The following is a 16,168-nucleotide window of genomic DNA, read 5'->3' as shown; positions in this document are numbered from 1 at the left end:
GTTGCCAGGGAAGTTTACAGTAGTTTTGATAAGAGATGCTAGATGGAGTTGTTGTTCTGTATAAGTACTTAATGACAGCTGAGATCACTGGGCATTTAAAGTTAGGATTACAGTGCATAGCTGACTTGTTAAATGGACTAATAAGGTGTACTCCTGTAAGGAAGTTAAGTGCTTAATTATATAACCTCTTTATTATGGACTTGTCCTGCAGGAGTGCAGTATGACAGATTTTTTCCATATTAATCGCTTGCTTATTTGTGCTTTTCAAGGGGCAGCTTGAATGAGAAAGGAAGGGGAGATGAGTGAGGGGAGTGCAATGGAACAGAAATATGTGTTAGCACCTGCTTATGAACTTTCTGTTGAATAAAAATCTAGTAGAAAGCTAGCATTAAGAACATGAGCTGTTCCTGATGGTTTTGTGTGTACTTACTTGTTTCAAGTCCACTAACCAGGTTTTGATGTTCCTGCATTTAGTCAAGCATAGTAAATAAACTTTTTGTTGTGTAAATGATGGTTGAAATTGACACTCTTCCTTCATAGACAGTCCCTCAAATAATTTTTGTGAGTGCAGTTAGTCTCAGAGTTTAGTCAATAAGGGAAAAACAAGGCTTTCGAGAACAGTTTCAAACATTGTTTGACTAGAAACCAGGGAGGAGAAAAAAGCTATATAGGCAACAGCACTGAAACTAACCATCTACCTTATTGAAAAAGAGGATCTTAAAGTCCATTTTAAATTTACTTAATATCTTAAGCAATCTGAATTGTCATGAGATGACTTTATAACTGTGCTCTGCGGGATGAAGTGGAACTATATTCAGGTCCTAATGGGTACATGTTTGAAGTCAAAAAATGTAATTTTACCTTTGGCTCAAGAAAGCAAACAAGCATTTGGTGGACACTAGAAAAGTTACTGTTGGCAATAGAAGCTAGTAAAGACTTGAAAATCAATTTGTTAGTTATTTTTTGAGGTAAGTGAGCTGAAATTATACCAGAGTGCTGATTTATAATGTTTTCTAATGGTACATTTTCTGAACTGTCAGTCAAGGCTCAAGCCTGCTTCCAGTGCATTCTTAGTGGCTTGGAGAGCATTCCAAGGCCTTTTAACTTCTAAAGATAGGACTAGAGATACCTAGAGAGGCAGTATAGTCCATCCTATTGTATCAAGGCAGAGTTTGCTGTAGCAGTATTATTTCTGACCTGTTTTTGTAGCCTGTTCTTGGAGTCTGTCAATGATGGGACCTTCTCCACTGTCCCCAAATATCTTTTCCCAGACTTTGCTCTCCTTACCTATAGGAAAGTTTTGCTCAACATGTGTTATTTTTTTTTCCTTTTTATGACTTCCTTATTTTTTGTTCTGTCTGTTTGTTAAGAACATAAAGAACAAGCATGTCTGTCTTGCTATCTTTTAGGTTATGCAGTTCCAGTTCTTTCAGTCTTTCCTCGCAGGTCCTGTTTTTAGTTCTTTGATTCTTGTTCTTCTCTTTTTTTTTTTTAACTAGTGTAGGGTGTTACGGAGACTTTGAAATATGATTTTAAACTTAATTGCTTTGCTACTGCCTCTGAGGAAACTGAATTAGAAACATCTGAATATTCTTCATTTGTCAGCCTTTGAATGAAGGTAGAGATTAACTGTTCACTAGCTGATTGTTTTTTGTTTTATTCTTCAGGGAACCTTGTTATTGAAAACAAACCAACTCCTAGTTACACTCCTAATGTAGTAGTTGGACAGGCTCCCCCAGGAACAAACCATATCAACAAAACTCCAGGACAAATAAATCTAGCACAGCTGCGACTTCAACATATGCAGCAGCAGGTGTATGCACAAAAACATCAGCAACTACAGCAGATGAGGATGGGACAACCAGCTGGGTCAGTTCCCAGGCAGACAGGTCCTCAGATCTTACAGCAGCAGGCAAGTTTCTTGTATGTTCTTACTTCACATCTCACCGTAACACTGAGACTTAAAATTGCCCTGTCAAATATAAACTTACAAAGTGGTTTATAAAATGAAAATCTTACGAAATTTGACATGCTTTAAGTATGACAGCTATTGGCTTTTCTTGATATTATGTAATTAGTAAACCTACTACTGTGGAGAGAGATTGGCTTCTTTTTTCCATGTTAAAAGCAAGAATTTTAAAAAACAAAAACCCTTGCAGCCTCCCAGGTTGATCAGCATGCAGACCATGCAGAGGGGTAACATGAACTGTGGGGCTTTCCAAGCACATCAGATGAGAATGGCTCAGAATGCTGCTCGTATACCAGGAATACCACGCCACAATGGACCACAATACTCCATGATGCAACCGCACCTCCAAAGACAAGTATATCCTGTGTACACGCTTCATATGTGCCATTGTGCCAAACTTTCATTAAAATAGATGATACCTCCAGCTTTAGATGTGTTTATCTGTAACACAGTTCACAGCTACTTACATTCATATGCTTTTTCATGTTGCATACTGTGCTGTGAGATTTTTGCTCAATGTAAAAAAAAAAAAATCAAACTTTAAAAATGAAAAACAGTTTTTGTATTTGTACTGTATTTTAGTCCAGGGAAACAAAACATTTCCATTTTTCATTTTTCAGTGGTATTCAGCTTTTGGGTTTCTTAAGGAATAGTATAAGAAATACAGCAAAATTCTAAGTGATGTAATTTAGGGGTTTTGATCAAACCAAATTCTACAGTGTTTTTAAATTCAAACCTGAAGAATGATGCAGGACTTTGCTTACCATTAAAAATAAAGATTCTCAACAATTAGTGTGGTTGGAAAATCAGAAAGATTTATTTTTAATACTTTGAACTGTAACCGTATTCTAAAAATGTTTATACATAGACCTGTGGACTCTAAAGTTATCTTTGGAGGAACTCATTATGCTAAGAAAAATATAGGAAAATAATTTGACAAAACAGGACAAATCTCTACTGTATATCTAAGCATCTAGCAATGTAAAATACTTTTTCTTCCTAAATAAATCTAAATACCAGTTGCTTTGCATTTAGTGCTATGCACTAAATATAGTGCATATGTATAAGCATTAGGTTATGCTTATACAAAAGTGAATTTATATCTTCCCCTCAAATTACTAAGTTTTTGCTGAGGAGTATCATCTAATGTAAGTTCTGCAGTTTTGTGTATAGAGTGGCTTTCTGCTTTGTGTTTAATGCAGTCGTGGTCTCTTCTCTTTTCCTACAGCATTCTAACCCTGGGCATGCAGGGCCTTTTCCAGTTGTTTCTGTGCACAACAACACTATTAATCCAACTAGTCCTACTACAGCAACAATGGCGAATGCAAACCGTGGTCCAACAAGTCCATCTGTTACAGCAATTGAACTCATTCCTTCTGTTACAAACCCAGAGAATTTGCCTTCCTTGCCAGATATCCCACCCATCCAGGTCAGATCAGACACTTAAGCTGTTGGCGAAGTAATATTTTGCTTTCCTTTCTATATTGTTTTTTATTTGTATATCAGTATTTTTCTATGGAGTGATGTAGTTATTTATCATTTAAAGTCAAAGAAGAATTAAAATCTATAGTCCTTGCCTTGGGCATGCAACTGCTTTGGCTGTGTAAGTCTGACATGCTCAGCCTTTGCTAAGCCTTAAATTAAAAAGCATTTAATGGCTGTCATATAGTAAAACTCATACTGAAATTAGTCAACCCTAACTGCTGTGTTCACTTCCTTTCTTCCACAAATCTGTCACGTGGGAATGTATCACTAGAATCGTTAAATTGTTATGTCTTTTAAATACTCTGAATTATCATTTATTCAGAGTTAAAGTTGCCTAGTGCTTCTTTGTTCATGTGAAATTTTGCTAAACTAACAGTCAAACCCAGGACTTACAGAGGAAAGATGTACTTCTCCCCACCTTTTTTTCTCTCCTCTCCTTTTCTCTGTGCCACCATATTATGGTTGAAGTTATTTTTGTCTTGTATTTAAGAGGCCATACTTGCATTAACATAGGATTCTAGACAATGCTGCAGAGCACTTCAAAAAAACGGCCTCCGCATTTCATCTTTAGCCCTGGTTGTGGTGTCGCCTGGAAGTTCTTGCTTCTGCAGCGTTTAACAGTTGCTGCTTCTGTAGCTTTCACTTTATCTACACAGCAGTTTGGTACTCACTGACTTGGAACTGCCAACCATCTCCCATACTCTCTTCTGAGAGAGGAAGTGGGTACTGCACACACGCTGAGGTAGATTTTGATGAAGTCAAGCTAATTTGGAGAGGTCGGAAGCATAATTTAACCAAAAGGTAGAGGAAAAGAAAATAGTAGTAGTAAAATTTTTCTGTAAGTGTGTTTTGGGGGTGAGGGAGGGGAGGACAGTGGCTTCATCTTGAGAACATGTTTATGTTGAAATTTGCAGTGCTAACACTGTCATGCTGATAAAGCACAGGAGTTTGAGCATGATAGAGGAGTCACCTTAAAAACAAAACCTAAATTTTATCAAGGCTACTGGTCTGCTGTAATACCAATAAGAATTTTGTAATTCTTAATCTTAGAATGGTGTTCAAGAGTTATGCTTTCACTTTTCAAATGAGTTTGCAGGTAATTTGATAAGAATAGGCAAAAGACAAAGATTGCATCTCTGAATGCGATTGATCTGTAGTGCCAAAGCTCTGTTAGGCATTATAGCAAAGCATTAATATAACTAGTTAAGACTGATAAAATATTCCAGATTAGAAGTAGTTATTATTGAGATATTCTTAAACATAAATGCAACTTCTAGGTTCACTGAAAGTGCATAATTCTGTATCATTGTGATTTTTTTTAATCTCTTCATGTAATAGCTGTTACATATTTTAGTTGATGGAACAGTTTGATATGAAATTATTCATTGTTCAAAGTGCTGACAGAGACACAAAAACTCACTCTGAATAAAATGTATTTCAAAGACATTATTTACAGTTATGCTATCTTCTTCCAGTTGATAGTTTTAACTACTTAAAACTAATAAGGTACCTGTTTCCTTGTTTTTAATAGATATTAAAATCTGTTTGAGAAATGGATGGGACAAAAAGATTTCATGTCATGCTAAGAAAAAGTAGATCTTGTTTTCCCCTTAATATTTTTTATTGTGGAATAACTGTTGCAACATTAGTAATCTAGTAGTTCGTACAACTTAACACCATTTAGTACCATTAACACACTGAAATCAGAAAACCGTTAAGTCTGGAATGACCTAAAGGAGATGCAATCTATGACCATACTGGAAGAATTCAGAAATATAGGAACTTTTGAAAACCTTAGTTTGATAAATTTATGGCTGTGGATATATTTGAAAAGATTGATTTCTCTATGAAACTGATAATAATGTTTGATATGCTGAATCCTTGAAAGGTTAATGAAAAATTTCAGTAAAAATATTGATCACAGTGTAAAGATGTGAAACTATTAACAAACTTCAGTTAGACTTTGCTGATTCATACTTTTGGGTTTTTGTTTTTTAGCTTGAAGATGCTGGTTCAAGTAATTTAGATAACCTCCTAAGTAGATATATTTCAGGCAGCCACCTACCCCCGCAACCTACAAGTACCATGAATCCTTCCCCAGGACCTTCAGCGCTATCTCCAGGATCATCAGGTAAATGAGGAAGAATATGATGGGTATTGCTAATCTTTTAAGTTGAAAATAATGCCTACTGCTTTCTGCCATAAGAATAATCTGTTTTTTTAAAATAAGTTCTTGCAGAAATTTAAATTTGCCTTTCTTCAGAAATATCTTCATAGTAACAAGCTGCCTGCACATGAATGCAGTATTTCAGGCATGTGTATAGATTGATACATCTGTGCTATGATGTTGTTTGACTTATGCTACCAGAATCCATTTTCTTTTTGTCTATCAGTGGACGTAGTTCATTTCAGTTACTGCCCCAAATGATGACTCTCTAGACCATTCTGAGGTTCAGGAAGTAAGCTTACTGAATATCAGTGAATAGCGTAACTAGTCACAGAAATACTATACCTAAAGATCATTTGAGCAAGGTCGTTCTAAGTACAGCCAATTTAGAATCATTTATGCATCTGAACAAATTAAATCACCAATATACCTGCTGTTCAGTTATATAAATATTCAAATGACCATTTCCATTAGTAAGAAGCTATTTGCAGCCATTTGCTATGCATGTTTCCATTGGTCTTCAAGACTCTGCAAGATTCTGTGAGTGAGTGCTTGCAGCAATCGAACTTAGTTTGTTTCTCAAAACTTGCATGCAAAATATATCCACTTTATTGGTATATAAGGATGGATAAAATTTGAGGACTTACGAGTGGAAGGCTATGACACTATTTGGATTAAGTGAAATAATTATTGGGACTTGTTTAACAATAGCTTGTTATCTTTGTTTCTATTTAATGTAGTGTGCTAGATCTTTGTTCTGATCAAGTGACTGAGAGAGCAGCTGATTTATGGGAACTATTTGGATATTCCAGCAGCAGCACTTGGGAATTACTCAACACTAGTTGTATTTATTTTATTGTAGCTTTTAACAGTTTATACAAAGCCAACTTCTACACTTCTTTTCAGGTTTATCCAACTCCCACACTCCTGTGAGGCCACCTAGTACCTCCAGCACAGGGAGCAGAGGAAGGTGAGTATGTTAAGTCAATGCTGCCAGACTGAAAAATCGAAGATAGAGAATTCAAAAATAAATCAGCAGCAGATCAATAAGGCTTAGTTGTAACTGTGACCCAGTAATTGAAGAAGCCTTATATGTGGGAGAAATTTTTTTTTTCTTTTTTAATATGACTCCCCACTGACTTTTAAAATTAAGCTGTCCTCTAAATGTTTGAACATGTTTTACCTCTGCAATGTTTAACTTTTTTATTGTATTTTTATTGTAATGAGTTTTCATCTTATTTATGTGCTGGTATCTTTCTAGTTGTGGCTCCTCAGGCAGAACTGCTGAGAAAACTAGCATGAACTTCAAGTCTGACCAAGTGAAAGTCAAGCAAGAGCCAGGGACAGAGGAAGAGATATGCAGTTTTGCGGGAACAGTAAAGCAGGAAAAAACAGAGGATGGCAGAAGGAGTGCTTGCATGGTAAAGTTAGTTTGTGAAACAGTATGTTATGGTGCTCTTAGTAGCATGTATGAGAATTTGGAAATCATAAAACAGTTCTACTCTTTAGCTCTGAAGATTGAAAGGTATTTTGGTCCCTGATAGTGTGTCTGAACTTTTAAGCACAGATCAGCTTCAGTGGTGAGCTTTATTTTTGTGGTACTACTAAGGCTGTTTATTATTTAAGATTTTGTGAAATAGGTGCCAATAAGCTGGAAACAGGACTTGGACAATTCCTTGCTAGCTTTTGTCAAACATGAGCATTACATGATGTCTTTGTCTTTTATTTGGACAGGATTTGACCAAGTGATATAGATGCAGAAGGCACTCAATCCTTGTAAATTTAATGTACTGTCATGCATAATTGCATGTTGGAAGTAGTCCAGCCGAAAAAAAAAAAGTTAGAACTTAATCTCAGTTTAGCCCGTGTTTAGGACGTCATCATATTCTTTTACTATGCTCTACTAGACACAGGGTAGTGCCAGGTAAATTTTATCTTTAACTATTCAAATAAAGTACCCCCAACAGTGTAGCTTTTTGTTGTTTTTAATCCCTAGCTAATGAAACCTGTAAATAATCCATTGTTAGCATGAATTACTGAACATTCATATCTGTGTAACTGCACTGAGAAATCTTGCAGTCAGTCAAGATTTCTCTTGCCAGAGCAGGCCTGTCATTGGCACTTTCACAGTTCTTTAAAATATTTATGCAAGTGAGTATCTCAGTGCTTCCCAGCTCTGCCTGATTTAATGGGATTGTATACTGGGAGCAGGGTGAAGAACGTAAGGATTTTTCCTAGCAACAATGGAGGTACGTATTGACATTTTATTGGTGTGTTGGGATTAAAAGCATGTTCATCATGCTACATACTAGAAATAAGCCTGTCCTTGAAATGACAGACTTGTGAAAAAGTGGTTTTTTGTTTGCAAAAATATTGTATGCAACTGCACTGTTCAGAATGATTTGACAGTTATTTTGGGAAGTGGCTATAGTGTCAGTAAGTGGTGGATGGCTTTTGACTTCCAGCATATGAAAAAAGATGCCCTTGTAAAACTGATCCTTTCTCAGATTTTCATATGCTACTTTCATTTCAGCTTAGCAGTCCTGAGAGCAGCTTAACACCACCACTATCTACTAACTTGCATCTGGAAAGTGAACTGGAAGCCCTAGGAAGTCTTGAAAATCATGTAAAAACCGAACCAGCAGAATTAAGTGAAAGTTGCAAACAGTCTGGACATAGTCTTGTAAATGGAAAATCTCCAGTGCGAAGTCTAATGCATCGATCAGCTAGAATTGGAGGAGAAGGCAATAACAAAGATGATGATCCAAATGAAGACTGGTGTGCTGTATGCCAAAATGGAGGGGATCTATTATGTTGTGAAAAGTGCCCAAAAGTGTTTCACCTGACTTGTCATGTACCAACACTCCTCAGCTTTCCAAGGTACTAGAAACCATGCAGTGTTACAGTTTCCTTAGAACAGCTCTGTGCTCTCATTTGCATGGTAGGTTTCAACACTAGTATTGGCGCTTAGTTCTCAAGACTGAGTCTCAAGACTCAGTAGTTCTGCCTGGACTTTCGTCAGTAAAAAAGCCAACATTTTAAAGTTTTGCCTGGATTGTTTTGTGCATAACTGGTTAAAAATCGTTTGACAAACAGTTGAGATCTTAAAGTGTGTTTCTGTTATGTAAAGTTCGTTATAAAGTCAAGGTGAGAAACATGTTGTAAAGTATTTAAGCATATCTGATCAAAGAATATGAGGGGAGTTAAAAATGGCCGGGACTGGCAGAATTGTCTTGAGCCGTATTGATTACCCTTTGTCATTATAAATCCAAATCTTTAATATTGTATAGTGTGAATTGGTGATAACTAATGAAAAAAAATCTTTGTATTCATCACTGATGTGCTTCATCCCTGGATTCCTGGAGTAATTGTATATCTTTCTTTCTAGTGGGGAGTGGATATGTACATTCTGTAGAGATCTAAGCAAACCAGAGGTAGAATATGATTGTGACAATTCACAACACAGTAAGAAGGGGAAAACAGCACAAGGCCTCAGTCCTGTGGACCAAAGGGTATGTCTCAAAACTGTAGGAATCAGTTTCTTAAGAAAAAAGTACTTTCTGTAATTAGTGGTCCTCCACTCTGTCTTGAAGATACTTTTACTGTGGCTGTAGCAATTTGGTATTTAAATGGTATTTAAATGCACGTTTTAATGTGTATTAATCTCTTCAGTATTCTTACTTAGACGTTCTTTGCATTTAATATTGATGCAGCCTTCATAAAAGTAGTGTAAATTTGTTTTGCTAAATTCGTGCTGTGAGAGGTGCTACAAATATTTAGGCGCATTCTTGCAGAAGGTGAAATGACCTCAACTGTCAGAATTATTTTTAGCTTTATCATTCAGACTGTGAAATTTCAAAGTTCACAAGAACAAAGCATTATCAAATCAAATTCTTCCAAGGGAATTCCAAGCAAATGAAAGAAAAATACAGGAACAGGAAATTCATAGAAACACTCTGGATTTGATTTCAAATTGTTTTCTTTTTTCTCATGGAGGTGAGGGGAAGAGTCCTTAACTTGGTCATTTCCTGTAAGTGCATGTTACACATGGACAAAGATAGATGGTTATAGTTTTTTTTTTTTTTTTTTTTTTTTTTTTTTTTAATTTAATGGTTTGTTAATGGGCTTCTGAACATTTGATTTCAGCCCTAGGTTTCTGTTTTGGAAGAAAAAAGCAAAAGGAGTATATTTCTGTTACCTGAACAGAGAGGCGTTTTTTTGTTCTTTTTCACATCAATAATACCCTCCTGGGAACTTGGATGTTTTATAAACAAACGTGTGGAGGTTATACATTAAATTTTCTGGTAGTGAGATACTGCTATTTAAAGTACTGAAATATGTATTTCTGGGGTGAGAATAAATAAAGACATTAACTTGAAGCTGTTTATTTCTTTCTAAGAAATGTGAACGTCTTCTGCTTTACCTGTATTGTCATGAGCTGAGCATTGAATTTCAAGAGCCAGTCCCAGCCTCGGTGAGTCTCCATCTGCAAAATATCGTATGGTTTATTTTTGGTACAACATCTAAAAGGCTGGAGTTGTGAGGGGCTTGTTTTGGGAGGGAGCTAACTGCTTTTACCTGAAGCATATCCTGCTTGGCCAATCTAAAAGTTCTGGTGGTCATTCAGTATTTCATAATAGTTTGAAGAATCTGATTCTTTAGCTTCTCTGTGCAAAGACTGTACTCCCAGTCTTAAACTCACTTGTTTTAAAATACTTCAAATTAGCAGTTGTCGAACTGGAAGGGCATGGCTCAGGATACTCATGAAATTCAAAATGTTACAACAAGAGGCTTTAGGAGAACTTTTTTTTGACAGTCTTTTAAGTGAAAGCAAGAAAGAAACTGCTTTGACTTTTCTATTTTTATCTGTAAGAAAAGTAACTGTAATGAAGAGCTTTGCTGTGCTATGGTAGACAATGAAGGCAAGAAAGTAATTCTTAACAGTTTGAGGAAAATAAATTGTTTCCACTCAGTGAACATGCACACAATGCATAAGATTAGCTGATGGCTATTTTGATAAGAAGTGAAAAAATTCAGCTGCTTCTGTGAACTGTGCAGTCGCTGTAGTGATGAATCATTGTTCATTTTTTACAGATACCAAACTACTATAAAATTATAAAGAAACCAATGGATTTATCTACAGTGAAAAAGAAACTGCAAAAGAAGCATTCTCAACATTACCAAACTCCTGAGGATTTTGTGGCAGATGTCCGGTTGATCTTCAAGAACTGTGAAAGGTTTAATGAAGTATGTTAACTTCCAATCTGTATACTTATTTTATTTTATTTTATTTTATTTAAGATTAAGATTTATTTAAACCTGATTCTGCAGCCTGTCTGTGTAGAGGCTCTGCTTCAAATCTTAAAGTGCGGTGTTACAGAGCAGATGCTAAGACAGACACTTTAAAAAGTACAACATGATTACAGAATTAGTTCTCAGTTTTAGCTAGATGAAAAGACTGGAAGACTGTAAACATTTAGCCATGTAGGGAAACCACTGACTAAGAAATAGGCGTATTCACTGGTTTTAATACATGACTGAGGAGCAGAATGGCCTTCTTATTGATGTACATAGAATAGATTGTGGCAATGCTTAGGAAATATGGTGAGAAAGACAGTTGAGCAGTCCTTAAAACAATCTCGGTTTATACAGATAACTCTGATTATACTGAAGAAATGTGGCAGATCCCCATTGAGGTAACTGTTGAGGACAAGTGCCTTTCTGAAGGGTATCCCACTGTTTTTAGTACCTCCCGCAGGCAGAATCCAAAAAAACCTTTTTATTCATTATTCCTGGTATTAAGCTTAATGCTTTAGCTAATGGATAATTGGGCTCTCACAAAAACTAGTTTTCAACAGATAGCTTGTATATGAAGTCATAGTTTTGATGAATGTGGAAAGCTGCCCTGTTTTGCAATGAATTCATCTAATACTGAAATATTTTACCTTACTAATATGTGAAATGTGACTCAGGGAGATATATTACCTGAGTGTTATTAGGTGAAAAAATACTCTGAGTATCAGAAGAATATGGCATTGTGCTGAAACAGAGTAGTCTCTGAGGTAAGCTGGAGTGTCCTTGTTTCTGAAATTTTTTAAAGCAGGATCATAAAAAGCCCTGGAGAAGGCATTGCATGGAGTGGCTTTCTCTTACCTTAGAAATGCATACAATAGCCAGCATTTCTCTGTAAAATGTAACTGGAGTTATGCAATGTTTGGACAACATTTCTGGCTCCGAAAAGAGTTCAATTTGTAGGAAGCATACAAACCAACATTTAAAATCTTGACTGCTTCACAAGTATGCTGGTAAAAATCAACGTTAAATGCATTTTAGAATTTTATGCTGTACGCTGTAATTGCAAGCATTTGGGACTTTGACACCATCGACTCCCTTATGTCTCTGTATTAGGTGGAGGTTAATGAGCACTGTGGAAAAAGTTGCAGTTATGTGACCTTCTCAATCAAGGGAATTAATGAAGCATCTACTGTAGAAGAAAACATGCTGCAGCTCTTAGGGACAAGAGTAAAACAAGGGAGCAAGGACTGATGGATGTGTTTAAAAAGGTGTTTTAGACTTGTGTCACTGTTTGAAGTGCTGGTTGGTGGCAAAAGATGAGGCAACTTGACCACTCATAGCGGAGTCAGGTCTAGTGCCTTTGAGCTATATGCTCTTAAAAAGTAGAAATCAAAATGGGGTAAACACCCCAAGAGAGCAGTCTGGTCTTCCATAGAAAAGACATATGGAGCTCCTCTCTGTTGAAATTCAAATGAGACTTTTCTACAATAATGTCCGGGCAATTAAACTTTAAAATGAATAAAGCAATCATGAGTAGAGTGCAATTTTAAAAATGATGGGGAGCAACTTATTTGTACAAAAATTGTTTGTCTTGTCAAAGGTTCATTTACCCTGTGTCACCCTCTTATTAAGACTGTTTTAAATCCTACTTCCACTGAGTTTGAGAACTCAAGAAGTGTAGTCCATAACAAATGTTTTCTTGTTATGGCTGACTTTAGTCATCCAATCCTATGCAATCTCATAACTTTAGAAAGGATTATAATTTCATTTTTTTGACTCTGGTATCCTTTTTAGATGATGAAAGTTGTTCAAGTTTATGCAGAAACACAAGAGATTAATTTGAAGGTAAGCTTTTCAGACCATGCACACTTGGTGAAGGGATGTGCATTTCCAACAGGTGAATATTCCTGTCTTCTTTTGTTTGCAGGCTGATTCAGAAGTAGCACAGGCAGGGAAGGCAGTTGCGTTATACTTTGAAGATAAACTTACAGAGATCTACCCAGACAGGACCTTCCAGCCTTTGCCTGAATTTGAGCAGGAAGAGGATGATGGTGAAATAACTGAGGACTCCGATGAAGATTTTATACAGCCACGTAGAAAACGTCTAAAATCAGATGAGAGACCAGTGCATATAAAGTAATCTAATGCTATGGACCTAAATTTATTGTAAAAACTGTTATTTAAGTGTTCCTGGAATATTATCATGCCTACAGTGGCCATCTTGAAGAAGCTGATAGCTTTTTAAACAGTATTAGATTACAAAAACACTTGTGCAGGAAAGCATTCTCATTAAAAGGGGAAGAATTGTATTGTACTTTCTTCTTTTTTTCCTTGATTATTTTGTGTTCCTTTTCCTAATGGGGCGGGGGCTCACTCATTCTGGTCTCACAGACAGAGGTGGATGATGTGGAAGAGCAGATTTGAAGAGATGCTCCTTGTACAGATAACTGTCATACTACTTAGTAAAATGTTCTGCAGGACTGGACCAATACAGTTACTGTAACTTGCTTTCATGCTGGACTGCAGTGTAAACTGTAAAAAATGTTCTTAAAATCCCCTGTTTTTGTGTGAATTTAAGTGTGTCTTGGGTCATTGGTTTTATCATCTCATTTAAGTAATATTGTGAGTAACCAATCTTTTGTGTTGATCCAAGTATCTAAATTTGACTTTCTTTACATTTTATGTATAGCGCAAAAAAAAAAGAAATCATTAAACTGTTCTGAATTGGCAAGTGCAGGAGTGTGAGTTCTTGACAGATGCAAGACTAAACTGGTTGTAACTGTTGCTTTTTAGTACGGCTATGTATATTTATTAAGAATCCTGTACACAGAACATTTTAATGGAGTTCATGACAGAATTCTTAGCATTGTATCATCTTCCTTGATCCCCCCTAATGAGGCAGAATGTTATCTCTCGTATTCATTATCTGATTTTCTGTTTTTAAAATACAGACTGAAGAGGTAATACCTGCTTGGGTTATTTTTTTCCCAGTCTTCCTAAATATCAGTTTCTAATAGACCACTTGGCAAACAATAACATATTGACTACCAAATGTGTAAAATTTCCTGTATTCACTTTGTCTTATTTGTAAATAGTGAACTGAGATTTCTTGCAGATCAGCAACATTTGCTGAACTGTTTTTAAGCTAATATGTATTCTTATTAATTGTTCCTATCAAGAAAAGATTTGTAATATATGCTGTCTATTTCTAACATTGCATTCATATTGAGGTTCTATCTTATTTTTATTAGAGTACTACTTGGAACTTTCTTCAGAAGCAGCTCATGAGTGAAATGTCTAGAAAGATTGAAAAGATCCTGTTAGGATTAAGTTAGTTGCCCATTCATAAAATGAAGCACTTGCACAGACCAGGTTATGGAGTTGAGTGGTTTCTGGTCAAATACTGAAAATAGAACAATTTTCCTGTTCCTCTAAATCCTGCAGGAGGCATCTCTGCAGTGCCTACCCATTGCACACTGCCTTCGTTGCAGCCTTTCTGGTTAGAAATGAGGTCATGGCAAAGTAATTATGCTTTGAACAGTTCTTTTTTTCCTTTACTGAACTGAACTCAATACTAGAACCAAGAAATGTAATTTCTAACTTTCATATAGATCTTGTTAAAGTAAGATGAAGAAGTCCTGTAATCAGATGAGGTCAAGTTGACAGACTGTAAATTTGCCATAAAACTTTGTGTGAATACAGCAGTTCTGTGGTAAATCACTAGGGGTTTAAAATATTCAGCATGAGCAATTCCTGTGGCTGTTCATTGTTACATACTTCACCATAATGGTAAAGATAAATATTTTTAGCACAATGTATCAAATTGAGAAATGCTCTGATAAATTTTTATGCAAATCACAATTTGATTCTTTTTATATAGAACAAAGTCTATATACATTGTGACTATACCTCTCACAGTAAACAAGGGGACTGAAGGTATTCATAACTTCAAGCTCACTTTAGATTACACAGATCTTACACTTGACTCAAACTGATTTTTTGTTGTTGTTTGGATATTAACAGAGTATCTGTTTAAATTTGGTTTTTACCAGTTTGTGAAAGGAAAAGTCATCCTACTTAAACATACATATATTAAATTGACACATAGCAAAAATTTTGCAAGTAGAAAAGCGTGAAATGTGTGAATAGGACACTAATAGTAACGAGGAATCGTTTAATGGCTTTGTGTATTGCCTATTTATGCATTTCTAGTTTCTCAGATTCATTTTGCAAAGAAGTATTATTAAAATTACAATAAAAATAAAATTCTGTGAATTCTCTTCAATTGGGGTTACTATTTTTATGGTACTTAAGTACGGTAGGTTCTGTAGCTGCAGGCCTCAACTTTTTAACTGCTCACTTTGTGAGGCTCCAGTCATTGCTTGAAGCATTGCAGGTGCCTCCTTCCGGAATGGGAGCTCAGGACAAGCATGCTGGCATCCCAGATCAAGTCGCGCAGTGGGGGAACACATGTCTCCAGGCTGCTGGAGTGTAGAGACACTGTAGTGTCTCTTCATCCCAGACCCCAGGTACCAGACAAGATTCGTCTAACTTTGTAGTCTTGCCAGTTCACCTGCAAACCACAAGTAATGCTAAGCTTTGATCTTGATTATAGTCAAGCTTTACTCTTGCACATAAGCTAGTGAACTTCAAAACTGATCCTTCCATTCAGCTCATCAGGGTTCAGTAGTGTTATTTACGGGAGTTTTGAACTGTGTGTGAGAAATCCTAAGTTTTTCTTTTATATAAAAAGAAGGAACGTTCTCATTTTTGTTCTCCATTTTGGAACTCCAAACACAGTAATTCAATGATTGTTTGGGATGAGCTAGGGCCTGTTCGTAAAGACTCAGGAGGATAGATGAGCTCTGTTAATACATTTCCCGATCCCTTAAACATTCATCATTGAACTGGTCAGGGTCTGCTCGACCAAAACAGCTTTTGGGGGCACACTGTATGCAGCTTGCTTGAGAGCAGATGCGTGGGTTATGCATTAACAGGCCACAGTGCCAGTCTAGTTCTGCATGACAGGGATGGTGTGCGTTACCCTGGAGTGAGAATGCGGCTTTCGTTGAGAATGAAACTTGGGGCAAATAAAAGAGGTGCTGGGTGCAGGCAGCATGCCACCTGCCCTGCCTGCACCACTGTGGTCTTCTAGCACAACAGCAAGGAGGTAGTCTGGCGCTTGATATGACTATATGCTCTAATTTAAGATACTTTTGTAAAAAGATCATTTGTGTCTCATTTTTTGTTGT

The 16,168-nt window shown here is 36.3% G+C and overlaps 1 protein-coding gene across 5 annotated transcripts in view; it reads left to right on the top strand.

Annotated features, from left to right (window-relative positions):
• TRIM33 (tripartite motif containing 33) overlaps window positions 1-15,182 on the top strand; it is a 41,945-nt gene extending 26,763 nt beyond the window's left edge. For 2 of the 5 annotated variants that reach the window (XM_062594959.1, XM_062594960.1), the window contains exons 9-20: window positions 1,668-1,912; window positions 2,160-2,324; window positions 3,198-3,398; window positions 5,453-5,585; window positions 6,528-6,591; window positions 6,883-7,042; window positions 8,155-8,501; window positions 9,010-9,133; window positions 10,021-10,095; window positions 10,716-10,868; window positions 12,711-12,761; window positions 12,844-15,182. In XM_062594959.1, coding sequence (XP_062450943.1) covers window positions 1,668-1,912; window positions 2,160-2,324; window positions 3,198-3,398; window positions 5,453-5,585; window positions 6,528-6,591; window positions 6,883-7,042; window positions 8,155-8,501; window positions 9,010-9,133; window positions 10,021-10,095; window positions 10,716-10,868; window positions 12,711-12,761; window positions 12,844-13,056 — 1,931 coding nt within the window. In that variant the 3' untranslated portion in view covers window positions 13,057-15,182. Of the gene's footprint in view, window positions 1-1,667; window positions 1,913-2,159; window positions 2,325-3,197; window positions 3,399-5,452; window positions 5,586-6,527; window positions 6,592-6,882; window positions 7,043-8,154; window positions 8,502-9,009; window positions 9,134-10,020; window positions 10,096-10,715; window positions 10,869-12,029; window positions 12,222-12,710; window positions 12,762-12,843 lie in introns of those variants that run through there. The other 3 variants (XM_062594963.1, XM_062594961.1, XM_062594962.1) reach the window with 3 other exon arrangements.
• The last annotated feature ends 986 nt before the right edge of the window (window positions 15,183-16,168 follow it).

The sequence above is a fragment of the Rhea pennata genome, chromosome 25 (genome assembly GCF_028389875.1).
Source record: "Rhea pennata isolate bPtePen1 chromosome 25, bPtePen1.pri, whole genome shotgun sequence".
Classification (NCBI taxonomy): domain Eukaryota; kingdom Metazoa; phylum Chordata; class Aves; order Rheiformes; family Rheidae; genus Rhea; species Rhea pennata.
Note: the sequence above shows the minus strand (reverse complement) of the source record. Positions and strands in the feature narration are given on the sequence as shown.